Source organism: Phasianus colchicus, chromosome 14 (assembly GCF_987193195.1).
Source record: "Phasianus colchicus chromosome 14, bPhaCol1.hap1.1, whole genome shotgun sequence".
Taxonomy (NCBI): Eukaryota; Metazoa; Chordata; class Aves; order Galliformes; family Phasianidae; genus Phasianus; species Phasianus colchicus.
Genome location: NC_143449.1, coordinates 8,503,785 through 8,521,144, shown reverse-complemented (window position 1 = coordinate 8,521,144; position 17,360 = coordinate 8,503,785). Strand labels below are relative to the sequence as shown.

The 17,360-nt window shown below is 45.4% G+C and overlaps 1 protein-coding gene across 15 annotated transcripts in view; it reads left to right on the top strand.

The window, feature by feature from the left end:
* ARHGEF9 (Cdc42 guanine nucleotide exchange factor 9) overlaps nucleotides 1-17,360 on the top strand; it is a 191,730-nt gene that overhangs the window by 110,332 nt on the left and 64,038 nt on the right. For 14 of the 15 annotated variants that reach the window (XM_090150155.1, XM_090150153.1, XM_090150154.1 and 11 more), the window contains one exon: nucleotides 15,143-15,322. The exons of the other annotated variant lie outside the window; for it this stretch is intronic. In XM_090150155.1, coding sequence (XP_090006281.1) covers nucleotides 15,143-15,322 — 180 coding nt within the window. The remainder of the gene's footprint in view (nucleotides 1-15,142; nucleotides 15,323-17,360) is intronic. 15 annotated transcript variants of the gene reach the window in all.

Sequence of the window (17,360 nt, the reverse complement as noted above, 5' to 3'; positions counted from 1 at the left end):
CTGAACTGCAAGCATAGGTGCCATCAGTGGGGGCATCTTAGACCCGATAGCACTTTGTGCAAAAGGCATTGAGTTAAGCCTCAGTGTTGTGGCTAAATTCATTGTACTCAGCCTTCTTGAATCCTCCCTTCCCTCAGTTTTAGTTAGACACGGCTGCGCATCGCAAACTTCTGCATTGCGTGGACCACCAGATAAAGGGGAGCCGGGGGACTTGGCATCATGTTGGCATCCATGCCTTCCTCCTGGAGAGGTTCTGGGGTTCTCTGCCCACTGCCTCCTGCAGTTTTTGAAGCACCAAGTAAGCAGCCAAGGTTTCCAGGAGTGCGTGGCTTCAGGGCAGAGCAGCTGTCTGATGGAGCACAGGGGTTGCCACTTGGCTGCTGGAGTTACTAGTGGGAGCATTTGTGGGGAAGTTGTGCGTTGGGCTGCTGTGGAGCATGCCTTGTTTGATGGATCACAGCCAGCAGACTGACCAACATAGGTTGTTCATGATGCATCAAGCAGGATGAAGGCATCTGCTTTCCCCCTCATTCTGCAGGAGAGGGAGAGAATTTCTCATGAGATTTCAGCCTCTACTGATCTCTGTCAGTGTCTGAGCACTGCGGGGTTGTGCCTTTCTTGGTGACACATCTGTGCTACCCTGGGAAAAACAACCTCCTGCTCATTTGCACAGAGGATGATGCGCACAGGGCTGTGTTTGGCACCCATGGGTGCTATTCTGATGGCTTTGCACAGATGCATGAACTTCCAGAAAAGGTGTTCTCATTGCCCAAAGCTCGTAGCAAAGGAAGCGTGGTTGTTTTCTCTTTATATGATTGCCCCTGGGAAACAGGCACCTTGTACCAAGGAACACTTTCCTTTCTCCCTTGGTAGCTTGTGCTGTCTGGAGATAAACGTGCCGATTCCTGTTACCAGCACACAATCTGTGTTTTAATTCCCCTAGATCAATCTAAGTGCAAAAAATACTCACAGCTCCCTTCTGGCTCTGAGTGACCCAAAGATGGAGTGGCTGCGGGCTTTATAGCCATGTAAACAATGCTGGAAGTTGCCATCAGCAGTAGTGCAGGCACCTTCATGGAGGAGTTCTGTATGTCTGTATATTTTTATTTATTTAAGGCTGTTTGGGTCACTGAAATAACCTGCTCTACAGCAATCACAAATCTCCTCTGGGCTTAATTTGCTGTTGATTTGAGTTGTTAAAAGTTGGTTGAGGATCTGTGTTTGCAAAGAGTGCCAGTAATGCTGAAAGCAAGATGACTTTTGCCTTTTTGAGGAGAAAAAGGCCATTTGTCCAGCTATGTACATTTCGGGACAAGTAAATTCTCAGGAGAGCGGGAGAGGTGAGGCTGCACACCCAGGAAGCCCCAGGCCTCTCGGCACAGCGAGGTGGAAGAATTGGAGGCAGTCACTGCGGCCCTTTGCCTACAACATTCAGCAGCACTGTGCTGCTTCCAGCACAGAGATGGGGCTGCCTGGGAGAGCTGTGGCTGTCAGCAAGGTGATGCCTCCATGGCCACGTCTCTCTTGGGGACCAGAGGAGAAAAACCCCCTGCCTTGCTTCGGCTGCTGCAGCTTGGCAGAGAACATTGGGCTTCATTAAAATCAGGCATATCTGGGAGAAAGCTAGGTGCTCAGAGAGTGTGTCTGTAATTGCAATATGGGAACAAACATTGCTGCTCTTGAAGTGCTGTTGTTGGGCTATAATAACATGACTCTGTTAACTGTCATAGCCCAGTGTACAGCGGTGAAGATGGACTGTAGTCTATCAGTGTATTATTTAGGCTGTCATGGAACTCATTGTATAGAAATGGGGGAGTTTGGTGTTCACCTTGCATCACCAAAGAGACTTTGAGGTCTTGCCTGGGGCTGCAGAGCCTTTCTAGAAGAGCCCATTTCCCTGACCAGCTGCTTGTGCAGTAGCTCTCACTTGGGCATAGCTGATGGCACTATTATGGTGTAACCACAGTCTGCCTCTGCTAATCTTGCTTTTGAGAAGCTTCTTTTAGACAGATATCAAAGTTTTTCGTTCAAAGACTTCTTCACCTTGTAGGTAGGAAAGTTATTGTTGGCGTTTTGATTTCAGATAGTTAAAGTGGAGCCTCTCTCCATTTCAGATGATACACTCCTAGCTCTGCCCATTATACATGGCTTGCTCCAAAAGTAATACCTCCTATTTATTTCCATGGAAATGACAACAAAAAGCACAGTAATGCTATTTGGTAGAGCAAATTCTCAGCTACAAAACACTGTTTTTCAGTGTTTTGTATACAGTCCCCACCAGGAGGACTTTACTTTTGGAGCAGCCCTCATACATAAATAATACCTTTCTTGGAGCTATTTAAGCTGTGTTAGTGCAGTCTCTGTAATGGTGGTTTAGCTGAGCTTTTAACAGGTTTAATCTCTTTTTGGATATTAATCCCGTCAGAACCTCTGATAAAATTTGTTGCTTTTCTCTGAATCCCTCCCACGCTGTCAATATCTGAAATGAGTTGCCTTGTGCAGAACAAGCCAGAGGAGGAGGAATTGTTACAGCTTCTTACCGCTCTTGCTCTCATTGCAGTGCTTTTAGGACTCCTCTCCAATTTCCTGTCACTGTTACTGCCTGCTTCCTTGCCCTGTGAGCCTCTCCCCCATTGAATATGGTCTGGAATGAGCTGGCTTCCCATTCACTAGCTTTATTTCTAGGTTTGCAGAGGTATTTGTAAGGTTTCTCTATTTGATACCACTGGGGAAAGTAATTGAATATTGTCTTTTCCATAGCGCGATAAAGATGTAAAGGTAATGAGGACTGCAACAAACAGTTGTTGTTGGGTCCTGTTTCTAGTTTCTTGCACTGTTCTTTCTTGCTGTGTGCTGCATCTCAGGATCCCTAAGCCTGTGTGACAGCAAACTCAACCTGTGGGCCAGGTTATCAAAGACTGTGACTGAACTGGAGGGGAAATTATCTTTTTTTTCCCATCATGTTGCTGTAGAAATCACACACTCTCCTATGAAACAATAGCACACTGTGGACAACCTCTTTTGTCAAGTATTTGGTCTGAAAAAGCGAGGCCTGCTCTGTCAAACCATCCAGTGCTCCCGTGTGAACCCCAGCTGAGCCACATCCTCAAAGCCAAGATCCTCATGGCTGGACCCGAGCAGGGTCCCAAAATCTCTCCTTGCCCAAAAATGTCTATCTGTGATTTTGGGATGTCCAGGTTTTCTCCAGCTGCTATGGAGGCAGTAGCAGGGAAGGAGGGTTTTGTAACATACTTGACTGCTGCTGACATTTCGCTCCTCTTCTCTGCCCTCCTTCCCTTTGGATAAATTTCTTGGCTGGTCCAGCTGTGCAGTTTGGAAAGAAGGCAGCTGCCATTGTGAGAAATGCTGGCCATAAAAAGCAATGGGAAAATTTGTGAGGGTAGGATGATGTATTCTTTCTTTGCCAGAGCTGCAGGAAGGAAGAGCAGTGAGAGATAAGCAGCCACGATGGAAACCTGTGTGAGAGATCAGGTTTGATCCTGCCTGTCTCTTTCTCTTTGGGCGAACCGTGAAACAAAAATAAGAGGCAATCTGAGCTCCTACCACATTTTCACAGGGCTTGTTTAAATGAGGATTTACTTAGACTTAGACTGAAAGCTTACTAGAGCCGCTTAGTTCTTCCAGGTGGAGTACATAGCTAGGCCAGTAGTAAAAATTCATTACGAGATGTCTACAAGAGGGTACTTGCCAAGCACTTGCCCAAAGAGAGCATCTTGAAAGCTTTCGACAAACAGTATCAATTTTTAATGATACCTAGAAATAACTAGAGCTGCCAGAGTTTGCCATAGCATTTATAAAGCCCTGGGAATATCTGGGATGGAACAGGCTGCATTGCAGGCAGGTGTACATGCTCTTGTTTCAGCAACCGGTCAAAATAGCTGTAGCAAAACTTTTTATTTCTGAGTGTTGGGCTTATTTTGCTGTTGGTTAATGTGCATTTACAGATGTGTTACCTCTGATTGCTCACCATCTCTCTAGCAGCAGTGTAATTGCAGTTGACACAGTTTTAGCCATCTTTCCTGTAGGTAGTCATGTCTGTCCATCACTGTTTTCACTCTTCTATGTCTGCCTGACCCATGGGTAGGATTGCCATAAGCTGCCCAGCACACGGTGTGTACACTATAACTGCATGCAGATTGCTTACCAGGCAAATAATACATGATAGCTGAAGCTGGTCCTAAGCAGATCCTTCAGTTGGGATGACATACTCAAATGAGCTCAACCATGACAGCTTGGGCAAGTTTCAGTCCAAATTCAAGTTCGGCTGTCATCACACACCCTCAGCTCTACCCATGTGTAGCAGCCTCCCCAGACTCTCATTTGTAGTTCGTGCTAGTTATGGTCTAAAAAAATTGTGCTAAAAACTGCAGGCAGCATTGAAATCTATTGGCTGAGACATCAGACACTAGGGTTAGATACTCCTTGAAGCAAGAATCTGATGCGTTCAATGAGCGTAGGCTTATAGATGTTCCCATTGACTTTGGTTCTGCTATTCACATGAGTAAGGACAGAGCCTACAGCACAAACCTCTTCCTGTGCTCTGCACATAGCGAGAAAGAATGGTGTTACTGGGGAAATAAGAAAAGCTTTGGAGCTTTGCATTCAGTTGTTTGCCTTTCTGCAGAGTCTGAGCCTGGATGCCCATCATCTGTTCTTCTGAATACCATTTCTGAGCTGCCCGCGGCCCTGTCCCATTGTTTTCCTGCAACACAATCAGGATTTGTTCAGGACCTCAGTAGGGCAGTGCCCTGGGACAGGCCATGGAAAGATCTTTTATGCAGAGCCTGCGCAGCCAGAGCTCAGCTTCACACGAGCTGTGCTGCCTGTCCTGCTGGGCTGAATCACGTCCCAGGATGAGCTGAATGTTTTCCACCCAGGGGCTGGGCTGGGTTTTATCATGCTCCATTTGCCTTTCCCCTCTGATCTGGGAGTTGACGTTTTTTAAGCATAGGTCTTTTGAAAGTAACGTTTTGGTTCACCCTTAGAGTTTGCCATTTGACTTCTTTGTCGTAATGCGTCCTGATTAATGATTAATTGCAAAGGACATGTTCCAACTCCAGCCTGTGTCCCGGGGTGCTTGTCGCAGCAATGATACACTAGGTGATTACTCACTCCCCTTAACCTGACAGCTGTATTTCTTTCCCTGACTGGTTAATGACCTTGACCAGGTACACGTGTGTTTTCTCAGTGTGTGTGGTTGGGGATGTGCAAATTCCTCTTTCACTTGCATGACCTTCATTTATCTAAGTTATTTAAAAAAAAAAAAAAAAAAAAAGGAGCTGTTCTGTGAACAGATGGAGCGTTATTTCTAGAGGTAGGTGAATAATGCAAAAATTTATTCATTCCAAACCCCTTTGGACAATTCAGATGTTTGCCTTAAGATAGTGTTGCAAATCCTAGTGCAAATATCTGCTCACATGAATGTTCAGCCTGACCATCTTGAAAATGGTATGTGAATGTGGTAGTCATCGAGTCTGGGAGCAGGAGTAGTGCTGGGAGGCTTAATTGATTCATTAAGGAAATTCAGAATTATCACTATTTTAAGCAGTAGTTACAGAACATGTAGTTTGTACATAATGAAGTTAGACTGAAAAAGGTTGTCAAATCATAGCAGGTAAAAATAATTATGTGAAAGCCAATCTGTTCATGGATAATTCACCAAGGAGAAAATGCTGCTAAAATCAGCAAATGTTTGCTGCAAGTAGTTTGCTTGGCTCTTGTTGTTCTTTAATGAATTGAATCTTTTGCAAGGAAAAACATCATGTTGTCTGGAAAAAACGAATTGTATTAGTATGCTTCTTCCCCATGCATTTGGCCCCATTTTCACATGAACACACTGGTTATGCTGTGGAGCTGATTTTATTATGGCAGAAATAAAACCAAGTTTGCAACTCTTAGCTATTCAGATGCTAAGCTCTGGAATAGATATATGGGGAGAGAGGCCTTTTAATTCCATTGCACTTCTGTCCAAAGTCTGTATTCCTTACCAACTTCAGGAGCTGTGTCTGTTCCCTGGGCACACAGTGAGGGGCTCTGAGCAGCCGGGGGCTTCCAGCTGTGTTGGTGTGGGGTTGCCACGCACTGCTGCCAGGGATGGTGTTCGTGGCCCACTTGGGCACACGAGTTGGCTCACAAGTTCCTGGTCTGTGTGACACACTTTCTGATGCACTGGGAGCTGTGTGAGTCATTATGCTCCAGCTATGGTCTTTTTGGATGGCAATTATACTTTTAAATATATACTGTGATTACATACAGCGGTGATGGGCTCGTTTGAAGGAACTGGAATGTGAGCCATTAAGTTGAGTGGCTGCCATTATGTGCTGCGTTTGCCAACAGATAATAGACAATGATATTTCATCTGTGACAACTTTGCCCTCTAGACTTTGAATAGACGTAGCTGCTTTCTTCAGCACCGTCCAGGTACAGCTTTGTCACCCCAGGCAGCAAATGTGGCCCCTGCGGGTTGGAAGGGTGGGATGCAGAGGGCCAGGCTGGCACACGCCCTGCACAGCAGGACTGCAGGGATGGGAAGGGCCGGCTTGCACAGGAGCCACCAGACAGTAACTTCTGTTCATTGCTAACCCGAGCTGAATTGAAAAAGCAGCTTAGGGGAGGAAGCTGCATATCCCATTGCTGATCTGGCCAATCCTTGTAATAGGCTTATAGGGCTTGATGACAATCTGCAGGGGAGTTGCATACATTTATTTTATTACCTTACTGGTGAGATAACCTCTTACATCCGGGATTGACCATTGAGCTTTTTGCTAAGAAAACAGATGATAATACAGAGTGAATTAGATGGAAATAATGTCAGGCCCAGTGCCTGACATCCACCTGTTGAAACGAAGGGAGAAAAAGTGTGTGCTGTGATGTACCTGCAGGGCTGCCTCCTTCTCTTCCTCACCCCTTGTGTCAGTTCCCCAGAAGTGATACTTACCGTGGGGTTACACTGGAGCAGGCTGAATGCTTTTGGAACCCAGGAGTGGGGCAGCACACCGTGCAGCCAGGGCTGCTGCTGTCTCTGCACCAGGAAATCGGGAGATCAGAGCAGCACATGCGGGGCCTGAGCAGCACCGTTACCAGGGTAATACATGCAGCTGTCTGTCCCAAGCACTGATTTGCAATAGTAGCAACCTTTGTTTCTTAAGTACTAGGTTCTCATTACTTTTTTTTTTTTTTTTTAATTTTCTTCCTCTTTAATGCTATTTTAACCTCGTACTACAATAACAATATATGGGAATAGTGCATTAAGGCTGTTAACTGATGATGTGCTTTAATTCATTGTGGTATAACATGGCAGAATGCATATGTCATGTGACATATGGATAACATGACATAATTTAAAACACAATGCAGTGACTGATCACAGAGGGACTCTTGCTGCCTGCTCCCTATGCTTGGCCATCCAGGAGTGACGTTTTCTGCTTTGTATTAGCAGACTTAAATTTGAGTTCATTTCCTTTCCTGATCTTTAGACCCTGACCAACTGTGTCAGCTTTTAGAGAACAATGTATCTCCTTATGCTTTCATCAGTTCTGGTCCTGTCACTTCATTTTACCGTGGATGTTTGATTCCAGATAAGTGAAATTGCTGCACTTGGTGCTCGTGGTGTACGTGCCCGTATGCATCATGTGCTGGTGGCTGTGTGCTGTTGGGTAGGTATGGGATGATTTAGGTGTTTGTCACCTGCTCTGTGCTGCATCTGGGATGAGCAGCCCCGAGTGCCATTGTGCAGAGCTGTGTTGTGTGGAATAATGAAGTAATTATGAAGTGTGGAATGATGGAGCAATTTGTGTAATTTGCTCTTTAATTTCTTTTTTCTTTGGAAACTTCCATGCCCTGGAGTAACAAGTGATGCACATTTTGAAATAATCTCTAAATCATCAAGTGCTTTTGCCTTCTTCAGAGCAGTTACAATTTCACCTCCCCCCCCCCCCGCAAAGCCATTCAGCTGCTCAGATTAACACTGTTTCCCTGCAGCCAGCCGGTCTGCTCCATGGGAGGAAGTCTTTCTACTTTCCTTTTTGAGGAAGAGTGGGTTTGGGGGCACATTTCTGGCACTTCCAGGCAAGTCATGGTTATCCCCAAATGGCTTTTGAGGCAGTGGATGAGCTGTGCCACAGCACAGGGATGCTAAGAACAATCTGCATGCAGCTGAGCTCTCAGTGCTGTGCCTCCTCAGTTTTATCACCTTTGCTCTTCACTGTACATTCCCAGAGCCTAATTTATACATATTTTGTAATATCTGTGGTTTTGCTTATTATTTTACACCCTGGATAAATGAGAAAGAACTGTATCAATCTTCCCCGAGTCCCGCAGCAGCAGCCTGTACGCAGCGCGGCGATGTTAGCCGGCACCACGTTTGCTGCTGCAGTGAGCAGCTGGGCCAGCCTGGGTTTATTAACACTGCAAACACTGATAACAGACCCTGCCTGCTTCCCTCACCATGCTGTGCTGTGCAGGGTCAGCTGCTAAGATGAAATGGGGCATAAATCAAAGCACGGCTGTGGCCCTCTGCTCGCAGGAAGGATTTTCAATATGTCTGTAGGTCTTTAAGGTCATTTCTGCTGTCATTTAGGAATGTGAGAAGTCCTCTTCTTTGGTTACAAGACTGGGATTTACACAGCTTTAAACCTCCATATGCCTTTAGACCTTTGTTTTGCTCGTGCCATAGTGCAGGATTCGTGCTGACATCCCGTGCTGGTGCTGGGAGCTGGTTCATTGGAAGAGAGGTTTTGCTTGCCGGGGTAAAGTAAACTTCAAGTACCAGAACCGATCCCATAATACATGTGATTTAAAAGATCATGGTTAGTGGCTATTTGTAATTACTGTACACAGAACATATGTCATCAGGCAAGGGGAAGCTTAATGTGCCCCGTATACAGAAAGATTGGAAAGTAATTATGGCAACAGGCACCACCAGAGCAAAGGCTTGCTGCTGCTCCAGAGCCAATTAAAAACCACAAGGGCCGAATTTTACTGGAGTAACTCCAGCTCCTTCATAGCCCTTTTCGTCATTCCTGCCTTGATGTTGTAGGCAATCTCAGCTCTCCAGATGTGGTATGCGGCTCTATGTTGTGGCTGTTACAATTAGTAGGAATGACATGGAGAATAACATACCTTGGAGTCTGCTACCGTGCCTTAGATGAGACTGGGTGATTTCATTTGTGCCAGGCGCTCTCTCTTCGAGAAAATTTAAATCAATGAAGAATGTAATAACCCAGCCCTAATGAGCCTTTCGGTCTGCGCTGATCCTCCACCTTTATATACACATAAAGCTTCCAACCAACAGGGGGGTAGCAGAGGCTCTCACTGCAATCAGCGCTTCTCAGCTGCAGTCCAGGCATTTGTCAAATTCATCAAAGGGCTTGAAAGAGAAAGGAAAGTTCTTTGCCTCTCGCTTAACTTTCACGTGATCACACCTCTTTAGAGAATATGCAAATGAAGTGGAGATTCCCTCTGGTTTGTTTGGTGGTGAGCGTGCGGCTGATCCAAGCGACTGAGCGTTATTCAGTTTGTGTAACTTCTGATGAGGGGTTTAAAAATAAACACATGATCAAAGGGACTTTTGGGAGATGAGAAAAAAACAGCAGCATAAAAGCACAACCTGGTGGGTTGGGGTTACATTTTCTGTCTGCTCTGTGACAGCAAAGCTGCCACAGTTGTGAAAAGCAGAGATTTGGGACCGAGTCACCCTCTGTGGTTTCTGTGGTCTGCTTGGCTCAGGTGGGTGCCCACCAAAACACTTCCGCAGTGTCATGATTTTATGGTTTTTGTTATCGATATTCCACATCATAACATCATGTTGAGCACTGGGAGTTAATGAGTTGATGCTTCAGCTCTGTGAACTGTCAGTATTTCTGGGTAGAGAAGAACAACATATCCCAGTAGACTTTCACTGTTCTGTTTCCGTTTTCCATTCAGAAGGAAAGATCAAACTGCTCAGGAGTCATGAGGTTGCCCCTTCCTTTGCTGCTCGTCTGTGCAGCGTGTGCTCCCTAGCCATCTCACCTTCAGCATTAGAATAAGGCTTTTGGTTTTGGACACTCTCTCTCCTATTTCATTTGATTTATTAGCTTCAATTTCAATGATATTGTATTATATTGTATTATTTCGCATTTTGCTATCTTATTTAGTAAGTTAGTTTTCTCCATTAGCTCGCTGCCATTTTGTGTTTGTAGGCCCATTTCCCTGCCTGTTCCCTTCCCCTCTTCCTCCTCTCCTGGGCTGCAGGTCGGTGAGTTTCCCCACCCCACCCCACTGGGCCGAACCAGCCCAGAAACCAGTGACACGTGGGCACACGGTGCTTGTTGTTTAAATGTGGAGATGGACAAGGGGATTGCACAGCAGCCGCGCACATGTTTCTTGGGACATCTTTAAGATGATGGCATTGCTATTACAGTAAATAGCCCCATGAGAAACAGCCTTACAATCTGTGCTGTAAGCATTACTGCACGTGAGGGAGCAATGCAATTAAAACATGAGTGGGTAAAGCAGCGTAAGGTGCCTTTCTGCTGGGAACATGGGAAGCAAAGTGTCTCCTATTCTGCTGGACTTACCCAAGGATCTGTTTCTTCATCCTGAACTCTTTCTCTCTGTGTATTTTTGCTCAAAGGTGTTTTGGCTTCTGCCATTCTGGAAGGAGCCTGTTGAATACAATGGGAAATGCTGTCATTATTTTAGAGTGCCGTTATGGTGTTCGTATACAGGACGTGTCTGTACAAGGACAATTTAAACAAATGGCATTGTGTCACTGCTTTTCTCCATCTCCCCTGCACAGACTGCCATCCTGATCCTGTGGAGGAGTACGTAGTTCACGTGACTCTATTTTGAATGGGAACTACCCAGAGCTGTGGGGTTTTGTTGATTTTTGTTTTGTTTGTGGTAATACCCAGAGGTCACAGTCTTGGAAACTTTGCACTTATTTAAAATTTTCTAAAGAGATGGTGGCTGATGGTAGACTTCTCTGGATGTTTTGGGGGGTGGCTGTTTGTTCCTTAGGTGAATTCTGGATCTTGAGAAACTCTGTGCTTAAAAGCCAGTGCGGAATGTAGGGAGCTGAAGGTTTATTTATCCCTGAAAGAGTTAGGAATAGAGGTTTGTGTTCCCCAGCCTCAAACTGAGTCATTCACTAAAAGAATTTCTGCTATTTTGTGTCCATTTCAGTCTACAGGGACCAGTAAATCCCTGATTTCTTTTTCCAAGTTGGCCATTAAGAAACCAGTAAGTGCTGACAAGATGAGAATACTTAGGATTAGGTGATTTCTCTAAAACCTGTTTCAGAGTCAGCTGCCTCACTGCAGGCAGACATTGGCCAGAAATGCAGGTCTTGGCTCTGGGAGCAAGCAAGGTGATGGAAGACACAGCAGGTGAGCTCAGCAGAGGTTCTGCAGCACTGCACCACACCACATTTGCTATGGTAGAGCCTACAGCATCCCTGCCGTGCTGCATATCAGAATTCCTGAAATAAAACCAGACTAGGAGAGAAAGCAAAATCCACATGGATGTTACGTAGCAGTTATTGAATTGCTTTCTTGTGGCTTTGTTTGCTGTCGTGAAGCAGTCACCTGTTGTACATGAGTATTAGGGGCGTTTTAAATAAGCACCTTCAGAGCAAGGATTTGTTCCTGAATTCCTTATTGGAGGTTTGCAGAGCACTTTGGAAAGCTGTAGTGAAAATTGAACTGAGGGATTGCTGCAAGGCGATTGTCATAGGATCTAGGGCTTTCACCTGGACATGCTGTATGTCTGCATGTCTGTCAAACCCATAAGCATGTTATCAGCTAATGTGTTTCTTCAGGCTGCCACCGTGTCCTTCTAAGCAGTATATTTTCTCCAGATATTCAGATCCTCATTATTATAAATTCACAAGGCTGAGATTCTCCCAATGGGCCCAGAGAACACAATGTTATTTACAAAGCCCTTGTCCATCAGGAAATCGGTGTCTGTGATAGTGTGATTTAACTATTTGGCCATTACTATGGTGATTATCATTATTTAATCCAATCTTTGCTTACCGCTTTTTGGCCACGGCCAGATTATAGCATGAATGTTAAGATGTCAGAAATGTAAACTTCTGCATCACCCAATTAAACAGAAAGAAATAGTCATTTCTAGGGCACAATGCTCCTCACTTGGAGGTACGTAACTGAAATAGCGGAGATGAATCACACTCCAGATGTGTCTCTTTCTCTTTGCTGATTATAAAGGAGTCCTGATGACTGGTTCAGATGCTGTATGGTAGACAACTAAAAGCATGGGAGATAAGTTCCATTCAGAGTCTTTGGCTGAGGATGTCTGACCACAGTTTTTAGGCTCAGACTTGAAACCAAGGGATGTGAACTTTCTGGATTGAAGAGCTCTGGTGTTGCATTTTCTCAGGAAATATACAGTATTTTATCCTGACCTTTCTCTTGTTCTCATCCCTCGCTGCTGCAGACGTCAGGTTCTGTCTTTGTAACCCTGCCCTGAATGAGTCGGACAGCTGCACAGATGCAGCAAGATGCCTTCCAAAATAAAAACTGGACCTTTCAATGTCAGGTGCTGACATTTTCTCAGTGGACCCAGCACCCAAATTCTGCCATCCCACCACTGTGCTGTTACTGCTGGCTGAGCTGTTTTTGTACTTTGGAAGGGTGAGGCTTGCTGCCAGCTTCCTGGCAAGTGGATCTCTTTTCTGGGCTGAGGAAAGGACCAGCCGAATGTCCCTCTGGCATCACTGAGCACACAGCCCTGCTTTTCTGCACTCTCCACCAGCCTTTCTGTGCTCCTCAAAGCTGGGCTTTGGAGCCTCAGGCTTGGAAATTTGCTTCTACAAAGTGGGCTAGGAGACTCTGAAGCACAGTCCCTCTGAAGCTTGGTTTTGGTGACATTTTTGTGGCAGCTCATACTCAGATCTGCCTGTGTATGAAGTCTATGTCAGTTGAAGCACAAAAAGCAGAAATGCAGCTGCTGCATAATAGCTCTGCTCCTGGTTCATCATCAGTAAAAAACTGACTGAAATACCCAATGGCGTTAACAAAGGGAATGAGTGTCAGGCCAACCCGATTTATTTTTTGATAAGACACCTGATTTTCTAGATAAAGAGGAGGCCCTCTCCCTCCTCTTGTTAGATGAGTGCCCGATCGCAGTGAGCTGCTGGTGGGCAGCAGCCATGGGAGGAGGTGGAGGTGCAGTGTCTCACTGAGATGCTGTAAGGGAAATACTTCATGCTGCTTCACACATCCCTGGTAAGGTCTCTTAGAGAATAGTATTTACAGTTCTCATCATCTGTATTCAAGAACGTTGTAACCAAAATGCCTGGGTTCCTGGAAGGCTGCTGAAACACCAGGGGAAGGAGCTGCCCAGGGCTGGGACAGCTGAGGGTTTTATGCCACCTGACTGCAGCCATCCCTGTATCAAATGCCTGAGTGTAAGATAAAACCACATCAATCTGATAGGTGCCCTCTGCAGTAAGTGCAACACATCATGCCCACTGCCCGACTCTGAGTGGGAGCTCATTATTAACCTGTGCTTTTATTTTCTGTTCTCTTATCCAGAGATCTTGTAAGGTTTGTACTTAGCAAGGCCTTAATATAGCATATGGAGAAGGCTTGTTTCTTTTCTTAGATACTGCTTTTGTTACGTAAACCAACCCTAATAACTGAAGAGCTGAAGCTGTAACTGCAATTGTCACAAATCTAAGAAGCTCGATTTCTTAAAGGAAAGTCAGTTCAAGAGAAACTGTACATTAGGTCCTTTAATCTGTTGATGGAATTGCCCATAGGGTCTTAAATACTCTTCACATTTATGCTGAAAATGCTGCGGCAGTGCCAGAAGGTTTACTGCAAGTCCTTACTGTGCAGGCAGTTGTTAATGGGCATTTTTGTAAGCCAAATTTCTAGCAGAGCTGTTAAGTGCTCTCTAACCATTCCCAGTGCTTTTCCCCTTACTTCACTGTAGTGATGGGTTATTGCTTTTACGCTTTGTATTGCTTGCCTAAATTGAGATATCTGTGGCTATTAATGTCTTGGAAAGGCTGTAATGGTTACAAAGCTGAGTTCACTCTTTGTGGGTTAAAATTTCACTCTGGAGGTGAGCCCTAGTGCTCACTGAGTGCATCTCAGGCACCAGAATTAACAAACATGGCTTGGGATGGCTCTAACAAACCAGTAAGCACATGGGTAACGTTCAGATGTGCTCGAGTGCTCTGCCTGTTCTGTGCTGAATCCTTGCAGGATGGGGCATAAACACTTATTACTCTGTTAAAACCTAAATAACTCGTTGTGAGGAGCAGCTGGTGTCCTGGGCACAGGTGGATGGTTTGTGTGATGTTGCATGAGTGCCAATGTTTGCATGAGTCCTTCTTGCAGGTGTGAGGTAGGAATTTGTATAAAATGGGGTGGCTTGAAATGAAAGTGAGACTCACAGAGGTCACTGCTGTCTGCTGGCCAGCTCTGAAGTGACCATGCTCAGTAAGTAGGTCCCAGGGCACCGGGCTGGCCTTGGTGCAGTTCTTAGGGGTGGGCCTGCAACAGGTCAGCAGGTGTTCTCGTACCCTGCTCGTCTGCTGGGAACATTTCAAAACACTCAGTATGTCATTAGCATTAGAGGAATACTAAGCTTACAGTTGTACAAAAAGCATTCTTCTAAATATGTTTGAAAGCTTTGCTTGACTTTGCGTGGATTGCCTTCTGAGCCTCAAGCTGTGACTGTTTTTAACTGAACAAACTTTCACTGAAACTAAAATTCCTTTGTACGATGCCATTTTCTGCCTCCGTTGGGACCTCCCAGCTATGCCTTGTGCTGGCTGGCTTGGGCAAACAGCTGTGCATGCCCATGCCCGTGGTTAACGTGGCAGTGAGGGGAGTGTTGCTTTCTCCATGCATATAGGACCAGAGATGCTGAACGTCCACACACCCACTTGCATGGTTAGGGGCAGAACAGCGGTCTGAGAAATGGCTGTAGACTGATTTGTATCTTGTTATTACTTCATGTGAAGGCAAAATGGTTATGGATTGGAATGGGGGAAAAGTGTTTTCTTTTGGCTGAGCGCTTTCTTTCTGTGTTGCTGCTGCTGCTGTGCATGTGCTTGTGTCAGGGAAACGAGCTCTTACTGACTCTTGGTTTTCTGTTTCCAAAGCTGATCAGTGGTGGTTCTATTGTAAGTGCTGAGGCAGTATGGGATCACGTCACCATGGCCAACCGGGAGTTGGCATTTAAAGCAGGAGACGTTATCAAGGTGCTGGATGCTTCCAACAAGGACTGGTGGTGGGGTCAGATTGATGATGAAGAAGGATGGTTTCCCGCCAGCTTCGTGAGGGTGAGTGACCTTCTTGTTTTTTCTGCTTCAGCGAATTGCTGCCATTGCTCGGGTTGGTTGATGAACTGTTCTACTTACTGCATTTGTTGTCATTGGTGCTTATTTCCACTGTGCATGTTTTCTCTGTGAAAAACGGGAAAGAAAAATGATTTTGAAAGACATGGGTGTGGGGTAGAGGATTCAGGCGTTGCTTTGTGCTCTTGGGATGTGGAATGCCTTTGCTGTGTCTCTTAACCTGCTGTTGCCTCCCTCCTGAAGCATTTCTTTTTTGGAAAACCAGTTGTGTCGTGTTAACTGTAAGTAAAGGATTGGGGTCTACAGGCAGCCAGCGCTCAGGAGAGCAACCAGCTCTGTTTATTCTTTCAAGGGGATCAGGAACAATTTGGCTTGTCATCGCTTTTTTGCTGAAGCAGGTTTTGTTGTACCTAGCTGTCTCCAGTGGCAACCCAGCCTTTCCCAAATAAAAAGGATTCAAGCACTTTATTTATTCTTATTTTTTTTTCACTCTGTACGTCTTAAGAAAGTGAAGGCACAAGGAGATGCCCTTCTTGCTATCATCACTTCTGCCACGTTATTAGGGCCCTCTGGAGCCTTCCTTGGGGAGTCAAGACATCGGCGTTGACCTCGTGTGCTTCCTTCTCCTCTCCCTTCTGCCAAGGGTTTGAAAGGCAGAATCAGAGATTTAATTCCTTTAGAAGCTTAGGGTATCTGGCTCAGAAATGAAGATTTCTTTTGCCATGTGAAATTGTCTGAAAGATGACCCTCTGCTTTGAGCCTCCTGGGCAATTTGACAGCTCTGCAGCGGTCAAGGGGAAGACTTCTTTCTGAAACACACAGTGAAGACAGTGCTGCATCTTAAAAAGACACCACGTTACCTTTGGTTCTCTGCCTGCCTTACCCCTCCTCCGAATCCTTCCTTTTTTTGGCAATCCTGCATCATCAAGATCCCTATTTAATTGTACCACACCATAGAGAAAGCAGCCGTTAGGATTAGGAAAATGGGATTTAAAAATTATGACCTTGTGCTTCCTAGTGACATATAATGACCACTGATGAAGGAACCTTTGTGTGCTACTGCAACCCTTGTGTGCTACTGCATCCTTCTGATCCCCAGTGCAGAATTTTGTTTTCCCCTCTGGAGCTTGTTACGCTGCTCTGATGTCCCTCCTGAGTCTGGCCAGTACTGAGGGCAAGAGGAACTAAGCTCCCTGGGTGGAAAATCTTAGCACAGATCCCAGAATAAAAAATAGTGTTCAGTGTTTTGTTGAATGGGGCACTGCGAGGCTGACCCTGCACCCAGTGGAAATAACGAGCTTGGAAAATAGATTTGTATGAGGTGCGACCAAGACAATAATCTCATTGGGGGAAATATTCTCACCGGTGTCACAAGCACATCTCATCTGTGTTGCTGGCTGGGAAGGCTGCCTTAGACAAATCTGTCTCATTATTTTTGCTTGATTCAGAGACTGAAGTATTCTGGGCCAGTTTAACTTCTCAGTGCATTTGCCAGTGATGTTTTGTTTGTGATTCAGGGGAAAAGATTTAATACCCATTTTTGTGTAATGTTGTAAGCGTAGTCCTCATGCTAGATTTAATAACAGCCTTGTTTTGCACTGCACTCTTTCCAAAAAAACACCAGAGGAACAACTTAAGCAAACAAGCCCATTTACTCTGAGTCCCAAGCCTGTGGATCATCTGGCCTGGCTGAACTTTCCATCTCTCCCCACGCTTTTGAGACACTGGGAGACTGTTTTTAGAAGTTGGTAAAAACAAAGGAGAGGAGTCCATCAACCTGAGACTGTGAAACACAGAACAGAATGTCTGAAAAACAGCCTGGGATGCACGCTGAGGCTTAGCTAGGATCATGATGGCCTTTCCAAGCAAATTTCTTGCCCATTTTCTCACTCCAATGAAATCAACCCTTCGACTCTGCAAGAAGTGGATCAGTTTCCCAGTTGTGAGCCTCTCGTTCAGCACAGCCTGAGACCAGACACCTGCCCTGCGACCGAACCCCGTGCCCTCAAAGTCGGGAGCTGTG